The sequence below is a fragment of the Microtus pennsylvanicus genome, chromosome 2 (assembly GCF_037038515.1).
Source record: "Microtus pennsylvanicus isolate mMicPen1 chromosome 2, mMicPen1.hap1, whole genome shotgun sequence".
Classification (NCBI taxonomy): domain Eukaryota; kingdom Metazoa; phylum Chordata; class Mammalia; order Rodentia; family Cricetidae; genus Microtus; species Microtus pennsylvanicus.
In genome coordinates, this window is record NC_134580.1 from 80,359,681 (window position 1) to 80,372,460 (window position 12,780).

General features: G+C 46.4%; 1 protein-coding gene and 1 pseudogene across 4 annotated transcripts in view; one reads left to right on the top strand and one right to left on the bottom strand.

Annotated features, from left to right (window-relative positions):
• Window positions 1-12,780, bottom strand: part of Nat10 (N-acetyltransferase 10) — a 43,271-nt gene that overhangs the window by 14,112 nt on the left and 16,379 nt on the right. For all 4 annotated transcript variants that reach the window (XM_075961562.1, XM_075961563.1, XM_075961561.1 and 1 more), the window contains 6 exons: window positions 11,242-11,375; window positions 9,530-9,623; window positions 9,312-9,410; window positions 5,631-5,767; window positions 981-1,105; window positions 313-463 (listed from right to left, as the gene is read on the bottom strand). In XM_075961562.1, coding sequence (XP_075817677.1) covers window positions 313-463; window positions 981-1,105; window positions 5,631-5,767; window positions 9,312-9,410; window positions 9,530-9,623; window positions 11,242-11,375 — 740 coding nt within the window. The remainder of the gene's footprint in view (window positions 1-312; window positions 464-980; window positions 1,106-5,630; window positions 5,768-9,311; window positions 9,411-9,529; window positions 9,624-11,241; window positions 11,376-12,780) is intronic.
• Window positions 4,306-4,760, top strand: LOC142844891 (ATP synthase F(0) complex subunit g, mitochondrial pseudogene; annotated as a pseudogene).

Below are 12,780 nucleotides of genomic sequence, written 5' to 3' on the forward strand. Positions count from 1 at the left end.
ATCCCAGCACTTGAGAGTCAGAGGATCTCTGGGAATTTAAGATGAGCCTGGTCTAGCTACAAAGAAAAACCCTGTCTCAAATAAAGGACAGAGAGAGAGAGAGAGAGAGAGAGAGAGAGAGAGAGAGAGAGAGAGAGAGAGAGAGAGAGAGAGAGAGATTTCATGCTCATTGTTTTGCTTGGGTTGGTCCTGAATTCACGGGTCCACAACCTCCTGCCTCAGCCTCCCAAATCAGGACAAGAACTATCGGTACATGCCACTGCACTGAGCCCAAACCCTTTCTCTAACCGCTTCAGCCCTCACAGAGGATACAGCTCACAGGCCTCGGGCAACGGGCAGCCAGAAATGATTCGGGTGATGTTGAGGCAGTCCAGGCACAGCAGGTCATTCAGCCACTTCTCTACCGCATCCCCAGGGGCATAGCGGATTGACTCTTGGAGGGAAACCTCGTGCAATGTCCGAGCTGTTGCCCACAACACATACAATTAGAAACCATTATGCAACACACAGCATTTCAGAGCAATAAGGTTATTCCACTTGATCTATGATAGTGTCCAGATAGTCATGGCTCAAGAATTTCAAGTGGGGGATTTAAGGTATTTTGGGCTAGATATTCACTTACCCAGCTCTAACCCCAACTTAAAAGATCCCCACTAAATCAATATACCCTACCCATGTCTTTGAGAAAAGACCAAAAGGCCTCAGGAATCCGAAGACCCAAGTTCCCACCTGGTGACTGGACTACAGTACTCCTCAAAAGGCTACCATCTCCTAGGACTCAAGCTTTTGGACAGCATCAGGTTTTGGTACTGCCATGAGTCCTGGAGCGGGATAGTGAGAGGCCGGCTAGGTACCGGAAGCCAGTCTGGCTGTCGCTGGGGTCTTATTCTAGGTACCTGAGGCCAGTCTGGCTATAGCTGGGGTCTTATTCTAGGTACCTGAGGCCAGTCTGGCTGTCGCTGGGGTCTTATTCTAGGTACCTGAGGCCAGTCTGGCTGTTGTTGTGGTCTTATTCTCGGCAGTGGTGCTGACCTGGCTCTGGGCGCTCTGCTGACGAAGCTGCTGAATGAGTTTGAGGGACAGTGACCGGCCAGTGCCCTCATAGCTAGAAGGCAAACAAAGGCAGTCAGACATGGTCCCCAATCTACTATCTAAGCAGAGACAGCCAGATGAAGCCAAGACCGTCTTGCTCATCTGAACTTCCAGCACAGCACACACATGTCCCAGGGAGAGCCCTAGATGAACCACGATGTGACTTGGCTAGGAACGATTCAGGCTCACAAGCAGGCCCTAGTGTGGACTTGAGCACCTCTGGGTGGGGAACTTGATCACCCTCATCCCCAAAGGCGATTATCCTACACATTTCACAGGACTGTGATGTGAAAATAAGGCCTGAGAGATGACATAAACAAAGCCACTAACCAGCGAGACTGGAACAATGCCACACAGTCACGATCAATTGGTTCTACCAGAAGTTATGTGAAGCTATGAACTGAGACTTTTCATGTGGAAAATCAAATCCACTGCCCAAGTGATTCTTTCTGTAAGACTGACTTGCTTTTATTTTACATGTATAAGTGTTTTTGCTTACAAGTATAAATGTGTATCAGTGCCTGCCTGATACCCACTGAGGCTAGAAGAGGGCATCAGATTCTCTGGAAATGGAATTACAAATGGTTTTGAACAACGCATGGGTGTTGGGAATGGAATCAAGTCCTCTACAAGAGGCTCAGTGCTCTTAACCACTGGCCATCTCTCCAGTGCCCCTGCCAGGTGACAGCAGGTAAAGTGCTCGCCATGCACACGTGAGGACCTGAGTTTGGGTCCCCAGAGACCACGCAAAGCAAGGCTTGGTAGCATTGTATCTGGAATTCCGTGTGCCTACAATGGGAGGCACAGACAGGAGCCTCTCGGGAAGCTTAGGAGGCAGCTAGCCTGGTGTATGAGCAGCAAACTACAGGCTCTATCTCCGACAAGACAGAAGCTAGGAACACCCCTGAGGCAGGTTGTTCCTCACATACATGCAGTCCCTGGGACTGCATACTGACTCTGGCAGGCTCTCCTCTGACCTCCACTCATAATACACTATGACACACAAACACCCACCCCTTGCACGTGTATACACACATGCATCACATACACACAAATAAATGTTAAAAAATTAATCCATGAATAAAAAAAGCAACAAAATTTAAACTTTCATGTTTAAAAAGCTGTTATCAAAAAAGTAGAAAACCCACAAAACAGAAGAGAATTTTTGTAAATAATGTATTTGATAAGGGTCTTGTACCTAGAATATAAACCTTACACCTCAATAATAAAAAACCAAATAACCCAACCAGAAAAATAAGCAGAGCAGCCTGAGGATGTAGCTCAGTGGTAGAGTGTTTGTCTAGCGTGTGAAAGGGCCTAGGTTCAATCCCCAGTACGGGAGGGAGGCAGAGAAAAGAGAGAAAAGAACAGCAAGCAGGGGATCCTGGGCATCATTATCATTAGTCAGGGGAAAACAAACGGAAAGCAAAGTGAGACACCATTTCAGAATCAGCAGAAATAGCTACCATCATCAAATACACAAGTGTACAAGGGAAATTCAGAATCCTCACACAGTACTAAACCCTTCAGCAGAGGGGGAGCATTCCATAGCTAGGATTAAATCCCATATGGTTTCCCTATACATGCATATCAATGGTAAAGTTTAACTATAATAAATTAGGTATGGTAACCAAATAGCAATAATTAGTAACAATTGTTCAACAATACAGTCTAATACAGGCTATGCAAAACAAGATTTCTGCAACTTCCCATTCAATAGTTTTTTTGGGGAGGGGTGGATCATGTTTGACAACAAGTTATTGAAATACTGGGAATTACATGGTGCAGCTCTCTGGAAAACAATCTGGCAGCCTGTTATATGGTTATAGTTTCAGTTTGACACAGTAATTCTACTCCTCAGTTGCAATATCCAAAAGGACTGAAAAAAAAATTCACAGAAACCCGTAGACAAACATGTGTAGAGCTTCACTAATAGCCAAGCAGAGAGAGAACCCACATGCCCTCACAGACAAGCAAGCAGGACCTCTCCCCATGCATAGCATCACCAGCCACAAAAAAGAAAGAAATATTGGCACGGCTACACAGGTGAACCCTGGAGCACTGGAGTAGGTAAAAAAGCCAACTATAGAAGACTGCGCACTGGGTGACGAGATGGCCCAGCAGGGAGAGGCACCTGCCACCTAGCCCCAAGGCCGGAGTCTGACCCCCTGGGACTCACGTGGCAGAAGAGAACAGAGTTTGACTGTGGTGAGCATGGTTATGGAACTGTGAATTACAGACTTGACATTGGGAAGCTCATCACAATAAAGCTGCTTTAATGGTAAAAATCTGTTCTACTTAAATACTTTGATGTTAGTAGTCATAATCATAAATCTGAAATAGAGAATTCTCTCTTAAAGATGTGATTTCTGTACAGGAATCTTTTCAATATTGAATATACATTTTTATTGGCCTTGAGAGATCTCACAATACATATGTAAAACATATTAACAACAGTATGTAAACTTTATGTTCTTGTTCAAAATGAAAAGGCCAGTGTGGGACATACACTTTTAATCCCAGCACTTAGGAGACAGAGGCAAGCAGATCTCTGAGTTCAATGCCAGCCTGGTCTGCATAGTTAAGACCCTGTCTCAAAACAACAAATAAATAAGTAAATAAATGAAAAATAAGTGCATAGAACACATACACAAAGTATCTACATAGCTGGGATGAGGGATTTTTCTTTCCTTTCTTCCATGTGTATATCTATGTATGTGGTCTACATGTGATACATGCATATGCTTGTATGAGCACATGAGACTGTATTCATGTGGAGACCAGAGCAGGACATTGGGAGTTTCCTTCCTTTATTGTTCCCTGAGTTACACTCTCACTGACTGAAATCCACCACATCACCTCCCCCAGTTTGGTTGGCTGCACAGTGGGCTCTCAGATCGGATTGTTCCCGACCCCTTCCACTAAGGTTACGGCCATGTTTAGCTTTTTATGTGGATGCTGGGAATTCAAAGTAGGTTCTTGTGCTAACAAAGCAAGCACTCTTACACTGAATCATCTTCCCAACCCCTTCTTTCTGAAATTTCTAGGTGCTGGGATTAATCCAAGGCCTCAGCAATGCTAACCTTGCATTCTGTGGCTTACTTTTTTCCTTTTGTCGGCTACCTAATTTTCTGCCATTTTTCTATATAAGATGAATTGAATTATCTATTTTTAAAGTTTTAAGAATAATAATATAAGCCTGTTTTAGGAGGAGACGGACCTTCCACCCTAGACCATGGCCAAGTTTGTCCGTAACTTCGCGGAGAAAGCCCCGGGGCTAGTATCCGCTGCTGTGACTTACTTGAAGCCTTGCTTGGCCACATTTTGGCAATACGCCAAGGTTGAGCTGGTTCCCCCAACCCCTACTGAACTCTCTGCAGCTATTCAGAGTGCGAAAAAAATAATTCAAAGTGCTAAAACTGGTAGCTTCAAACATCTTACAGTTAAGGAAGCTGTGCTGAATGGTTTGGTGGCCACTGAGGTGTGGATGTGGTTTTATGTCGGAGAGATCATAGGCAAACGTGGCATCGTTGGCTATGATGTGTGAAGACTGACCTTCACATCTGATTTTATTTGAGTTCTTTCAATATTCTTGGACCACATGTAATGAGACTGCTATCTGAATAAAATACCAACTGTCAAATAAAAAAAAAAAAATAATAATATAAGCCTGTTTTAATGCTAACTATAGCTATTTTAATATTACATTTCCACATCCTAAGATATGACACTGGTATTGCTAGCAGGCACTTTTTAAAACCTGACCATATTTAGACAGGAATGAATTACATAAGGCTCCACGATTCTATAATCTTTTTTTTTTTTTTTTTTTTTGGTTTTTTCGAGACAGGGTTTCTCTGTAGCTTTGGAGCCTGTCCTGGAACTAGCTCTTCTAGACCAGGCTGGCCTCGAACTCACAGAGATCCGCCCACTTCTGCCTCCCGAGTGCTGGGATTAAAGGCATGCGCCACCACCGCCCGGCATATAATTCTATAATCTTATGGTGTCCACTTAACATCAGATCAGAGGGGAGCAACAAGGAAGAGGCAGTTCCTGCAGAAGAAGCCCCGGGAGAACAAAGCTGCCCAGACTCACATTGATACTGAATAGTTTTGCATGGTCAAACCCATCACAGTCTTTTTTTTTTTTTTCCACTTTTTTTTCCCGTTTATTTATTTATTAAAGATTTCTGTCTCTTCCCCGCCACCTCCTCCCATTTCCCTCCCCCTCCCCCAATCAAGTTCCCCTCCCTTGTCAGCCCATAGAGCTATCAGGGTTCCCTGCCCTGTGGGAAGTCCAAGGACCACCCACCTCCATCCAGGTCTAGTAAGGTGAGCATCCAAACTGCCTAGGCTCCCACAAAGCCAGTACGTGCAGTAGGATCAAAAACCCACTGCCATTGTTCTTGAGTTCTCAGTAGTCCTCATTGTCCGCTAAGTTCAGCAAGTCCGGTTTTATCCCATGCTTTTTTTGACCCAGGCCAGCTGGCCTTTACATTTCAACTAGTCTGCGAGATCACAGACAAGAGTGTTGCTTACCCATTGATGGTAGATGCCATGAAAACCAGGTAGGGCCCAAGCAGGCTCTTCACAAGGGGTAGGGGAATAGCAGCTGCCTCATCAATCACAACGAGCTCAGCCTGGCCCAGTTTCACTGCGTCTGCAGGGTGGATGTACTGCAGAGAAAGAAGATTTGGACTGTAAGTGTGGCCACCGGAAGTCACCATTACCAATGAGGACCACAAAGGCCACTCTGTCTGCTCTCACTGTCCCCCCCCCCCCCTTTCCCACATCCACTTAGGCAAGTCAAGAATGAAATGAGCTCCAGACTGGACACCTGGGACCAAACACTTCACTCTAATTATGTGACCCTGAACAGGTAATGCCATCTCACAGAGCCTCATGTTCTTTCTTCTACAAAACACAGGAGAAGGGTGGAGAGATGGCTCAGTCAATAACGTATCTGTTGCACAAACATGAGCGGCTGAGTTTGGATCCTGCCCAACACCTACATAAACACACAGCACACGAATCTGCAGTCCCAGTGGTCAGGAGACAGAGATGAACTGCCTGGGCTTGTTGGCCAGCCAGCCCAGTCTGGGAGCTCAAGTTCAGTGAGTGAGAGCAACCAAGGAAGATGCCCAACGTGGGCCTCTGGCCTCGACACATACCCTCATCTGTGTATGTTCACTCACAAATATATGTACACAACATGCACACACAGAGATAGAAGGAAGAAGCAAGATCGTTATGTAGAAGGACCATGCACATAGCCTGGCTTATAGAATTGACTGACAGTGGCTATAGCCCTTCCCCTCTTTTGTGTCTCATGCTTTTCTCCAGCCTCAGATTAGGGGGAGGGAGGTGGTGGGAGGCACAGCTCTTCCTGCATGAAGTGGCACTGAACTTCATTTATGTGCTGTGCTCTCTGTCTTGACGCCACCAACCTCTGGTGTGGTAGGCAATTTCCAGATGACTCTTTTTTGGGGGGGGCGGGGTGAGGGAAGGCAACGAGATTGTCATATAGCCCAGGCTAGCTTCAAACTTCCCATGTAGCCAAAACTGCAGATCCTCCTCCTAAGTCCACATCGTTCTTCTTCCCATCCCCCACACCCATCAGCCAACACCCCTTCCCTTTCCCCCACTTCTGTTGTCCTAAGTATAATTGACAACCCATTGATTTCTTTAGGGTTTTTTTTTTTTTTGCCATTTTTAAAAGTCAAAGAGGCAATATGAACAACCAACTACAAAATTAAAGATAATTCAATTTCACAAATAATCAGAGAACTGTGGGAGACAGCACGCAGACAGACTGCACATGGTGGTACAGATGAGCAAACTGGCATTTAGGACGTGAAGCAGGAAGTTCTCAGGCGCCCAGGGTTCCGCAGTGAGTTAGGGTAAGTCTGAGTAACACAGGCAAACTATGGCTCACACCAAGCCAAGTAACAACCAAAACAACCAGTGATCAGAAAGTTGAGACAGGAGTGATGTGGAAGTCCCCTCTGTGTGTTGTGAATAAAGAAACTGCCTTGGCCTGTTGATAAGGCAGAGCTTAAGTAGGCGGGGAAAACTGGACTGAAGGCTGGGAGGAAGAGGGCGGAGTCAGGGACGCCACGGGTCTGCCACCAGAGATAGACTAGATACTAAAACTTTGCTGGCATATCATGGTGATATACAGATTAATAGAAATGGGTTAAATTAAGATGTAAGAGTTAGCCAAGAAGAAGCTAGAGCTAATGAGCCAAGCAGTGATTTAATTAATACAGTTTCTGTGTCATTATCTTGGTTCTGGGCAGCCTGGACGAACAAGCAGGCACTCCTACACAGGAGGACAGGAGTCGGAGGTCAAACAAAACAAAACAAAAACAAAAACAAAAGCTCAGAGCTGCTGCACTGTACCCACAATGCGTCAGGACTTAAGAAAATAAAAACTCAAAAAAAATGTGGTCTGAGGGTAACTAGGAACAAATACTGTAAAGGAGAATTTGGAAGAAATCCACAAAACTAGACATACACACATCTAAGTCTACAGCTCAACAATCTCTAAGTGTTCTAAAAAGAAACAAAACAAAACAAACCCTAGTTCCTCCCCAGCACTTAGGGTGCATCAGTCTACAGGTCTGGAACAGATGCAATAAAGGTGCAGGGCAGTACACAAGCCTGCACACAGACACACAGGAGCAGCCCGCCAGCACGGCGCCAGTGTGAATGCTGGCATCGGAGTGCTGGCTGCTCTCTGTGCTTTCCTATGAGAGTAAGAAGATCAGGCTGTTCTGGAGGTGGCTGGATCAAGGAGGGAGCTGCCCTACTCGCTCCTGGTCTCACATCTTCAATGGGGCCCCAAATCTTGATTCCTGACAATCATCTCATAAAAGTACAGAAAGTGGCCTCCGGGGAGCACCTGCTTTAATCTACCGCTCTTCTCTCGCTCTCCAGCCTAGTAACAACACAGTGGGAGTCTTAGAAGGCCAGGTCACCTCCTCTGTACCCATCCAGAGTCTACACACACAGGCATCTTGTAAAGAAAGGGTGCTGGGCTACACAATTCTAAAGAGAAACCAGGGCTAAACTAGGGCACTTCAGGGAAATGTTTTCCTTCTCTGGTTTGTGTATATTTCTGGAGTTTTCACAGTTCCCTGTACTCTCAGAGCCAACAGTCCACCCCACCCCACACTAGCAGCAGTTTTCCCTCAGCAGAGGTAACCAGGGGGATGGAATGGGCAAAATGAAGAGCCTAGAGAAAGATCCATGGGCTTCAGAGATGGCTTAGGGTTAGGAGCACTGGCCGCTCTCAGTGATCACCCATCTGGTGGATCCAACCATTTTTAACTCCAATTTCAAGGAATGCAGAGTCCTCTTCTGGCCTTAACACACACCAGACACATATGTGATATGAAGTTATATATACAGGCAAATATCCACATACATAAAATAATATTTTTTAAAAAAGTAATCTAATAAAACTAAGAACCTTAGGGTAAAGACATACACAGTGGTGTGAATCATCTGCCTAAAGGTGTGTCTCCTCTACAGGAAAAGTCTGTGTCTCCTCTACAGGTAACATCTGTGTCTCCTCTACAGGTAACGTCTGTGTCTCCTCTACAGGTCTCCTCACTGCTTCCTCAGGCTAAAGTTCAAGGATCAGAAACTGCCAAGTTCACTCGGCTAACTCCCCATTCCAATCTAACTTCCAAAGCAATCAATGAATCCGTCCAGCAGAGCCAGTGAGTCTCGGTGCCTCTGTAATCCTGTCACACGCTGCCTCGCAGAGTCTGAACAACACTGAAGCCTTCAGACAAGTACAGAGGGCTCGAGATTTATGGAGATTTCTGGAAAATGCCCTTTGAAAGGGAAATGGGGCACTGGCTAAACCACAAAGACGCCCAGCACATGCTGCAAAGCTTCTTTCTTTGAGATGGTGACGTTATTCTTCCAGCTGCAAATATCCTATTTCAAAACCTAAAAGTAACTCAGCAAAACCCAAACTGACCAGAACCACGATTTTTTTCACTTATTAGCATACCCTTAGTCCATTCATCAGTCAAGAGACAAACTGTGCTGTTCAATCCTACTACATGCATTTCTATTAGTTGACCGGAATGCTTCTTCACGGTCAGCTGAGAAGCCACTGCCATGTCAAGGACCAGCAGTCACACCCATGGGGACACCACATAGCTAGGACCCTGGCCCACAGAGCAGGACCAAGACAAGCCTCACCTGAATGGTCTGTCTGTGCTCTCGGAACACGTTGACCCTGATCACCGCTTTATTAAACTCGGGGTTTAGAGACTGTACAATCTCGTAATCCAGGTGCTCCTGGTAAAGACAGAGGTGAACCGGGACAAGTTTTAGGCTGACTACCAAGAAAGCAAGCATTCCACAGAGCAGTGGGCTTAGCCAGCATTAAAGCATACGACCTTACCCTGCTTTCCTACCTGATACTGCAGAGCATCAAATCCTTTAAATACAAATTCAAACAAGGTGTGGAGGTTATCCGGGCTCGGGGAGGTAACAAAAATATTGGAATACCTGAAGAACAAAAGAAAGGGGGAAGGGTGGTTTAGAAATAAGGAGATTTAGGACATTTTAAAGAAGAAAATAAAATTAAGTAATCATTTTTGATTGCTTCTGTCACACAAGTGATAACCAGAATCTATAGCAAGGAGAAGGAAGAACGCTTTTGGGAGAAAGAACAAAGCAACTGAGACCTGAGCACACTCCTCTTCAAAACCAATACTAGCAGGTTACGGATGCGCCAGTAGCAAGCCCTGGCACACAGCTACCTCATCAGTTCAGAGATGCTGAGGGCAGACTACAAGAACCCGCACACTGCCCCCAGCCCAGTGTCCTGACAAGAGGACAACTTAATAGCGGTGTATTATTTGTGTTTTAATAAATAAGCCCATCTGAAGATCAGTGCAAAGCAGCCACACTAGTCAGCCGTACAGGGCAGGCAGTGGTTGCACACACCTTTAATCCCAGCAGCCACAGTAGTGGTGATGCACGCCTTTAATCCCAGCACTAGAGAGGAATATAAAACGGGAGGAGACAGGTCTCACTCTCAGTCTCAATCTGAGGATCCGTGGAGGCAGGATCGCCCGCCCATTTTCGGTCTGAGGTAGAGGTAAGAGCCAGTGGCTGGCTGTTTTGCTTTTCTGATCTTCAGGTTGAACCCCAACATCTGTCTCTAGGTTTTTGTTATTCTTGCTACACAGTCTCACACTCAACACTAGCTAGGCTGTTTTGAAACTATGAAGTCAAGGTTCAGTGGATGCTGAGGCCAAGGCCACAGCTCTGCCAGCAACAACTTGCTGGGGAATCTTGGGTAGTCATTAAAACTCCCTGGGCCTTGGTTTACAACACATACAAAATGCCCACAGAACTATAAAATGATGTGGGATTCCCCTCTGCGTGCTGTGAATGTTTTACTACCATTGGTTAATAAAAGAAGCTGCTTTGGCCTATAGCAGGGCAGAATACAGTCAAGCTGGAAGAGATAGAGAGAGAATAGGGGAGTCAAGGAGAAGCCATGTAGCTGCCGAAAGAGACAAACACCATGGAACCTTACCGGTAAACCACAAGCCTTGTGGTAAAATACAAAATAATAGGAATGGGTTCATTTAAGATGTAAGAGTTAGTTAACAAGAAACCTGAGCTATTAGGCCAAGCAGTGTTTTAATTAATATAGTTCCCGTGTTACTATTCGGGACAGGGTGGCCAGGAGACGAATGAGCAGCCTCCACCTACAATACACATCACCAAGGAGGACTGCACATGCAGGACAATGGGTGGGAGGTCCATCATCTGAGCTGGTAAAGCACACTGGGCAATTACATAAATACCCCTCAGGACAAGGACAGAAAACATCTTACTGAAATCCAACAACCAAAGTCATAACAGACACTTATACTGACAGGTTTTCTTTATATTTGTTCTTGTTCAAGCAAGCAGTAAACAAAAGGGTCCTAGTACTGCCTCTGCACCCAGTGTGCCTCTCAGTGACCAGGGGGGGGCAGTGCTGCTGCTTCCAGAGAAGCACCCAGGACCTAGAGAGAACTTACAGGTGACCAGCCCTGATGAGGAAGCAGAGACAACTCCACCAGGTTTCCAACCCAAATCCTGCACATTACCCATAAGGAACCCTTACCCGAATGCCACTGCCCCAGCAATAGCCAGGCCCAGGGCCGCAGACTTGCCCCGTCCCCTGGCAGCGGTGAGGGCAACAGTACTCCTCAGGGTCTTCTCAGAGATTCCCTCAATGAATTTCAAAACAGCTTTGGCCTGTGTAAAGGGAAACATTAAGTGAACACCCAGAAAAGCTCTCACCACCATCTTGGTGTAGACGTCAGGCTGGCACCGAGGCCAGCCAAAGGGGCATCAGTTCTTACAGGCCAGAAATCACTGCTCAGCACCCCCTTGGTCAGCTCCTCAGCTCTGCCAAGACCAAAAGGACTGCTGGGCATGTTGAGGCGCGCCTTTAATCTCTGTGAGTTCAAGGCCAGCCTGGTTCTACAGAGTGAGTTCTGGGACAGTCAGAGCTGTTAAACAGAGAAACACTGTCTTGAAAAAAAAGGGAGGAGGGAGAGCCAACGACAACAGCAAAAAGATCAAAAGGACCAAGTGAGTGCCCAAGGCTCAAGTTTCTGTCTCCACTGAAAGACTCTTCCCCACTGCCATACTCTGAGGTGCTTGCAACCATTGCTCTGCAGCTCCACTCATACAACAGGTATCTCAGACTTAAACCTCCACCTATTGGCTTCCCCGAGTTTAACTGTTCAATTCTATACGCTAAACCCTCAGTTTTCTCACCCAAGCCCAGCTTTCTAGCACGTCCTTTCAGTGACATGTTCACAACAGTCCTGCCATTCCTCGTGCCCTCCTCTCCAGCTCTGCCCACAGCCCTTCCGGTCCCAGCTCACTCCACCAGAACGGCAGCTTCATAATGGGCCTTCCTGCTTCGACCCACGTCCTCCCACAGCCTGCAGTCAGCTCAGCAGCCAGAAGAGACACACAAAGCTCTTCCTGTCACCATCTCTCACGCCTTGGACTTCCCAGTGGCCTTAACAACTCCCCCACCACCTCCCTCTAGCTGCTAGCCCTGCAGGCTTTCCTGCTGGTCCTGAAGCACCTGAACCACATTCCTGTCTCAGGCCCACTATTCTGCCCAGGAACTCCTGGCAAAGCTCCTTCAAGGCCTTCTAAAAGACTCCACCCCTCCCCACTCCACCTGACGCGCCCGAGGCCTCTAAACTACCTTCCTTTTTCTCAGCTCCACACAGCACTTACCACTATACCATAGGATTTGCTAACTTCCTCCACACAGAATTTGTCTTATCTTACAGAGGATGGGCTCTGAAGCAGGTATCCTCATTCACTGCCAAGCCCGGCACCCAGCCACACTAGAGGGAAACAATGACTAACCAGGAGCCGCACTACTACTCAGGATCAAATCTGGACACCCACTGAAATCTGAGACCGGTCCCGAGGAGCAAGTCTTGCTCTTAAGGCCATGGCTCTAAGATGAAGGCCCAGTACAGATGGGGAAAGGCTTCAGGACACCAGGTTCTTCTGATGGAGACACCCAGGGGACTAAGGCTTCAGGTACTAACTTGGCCTTTGCTGAACTATATTTTACTTTTTAAATTTTAGGGAAGTGAAGTTCTAAATGCTAATTATAAATCCTAAA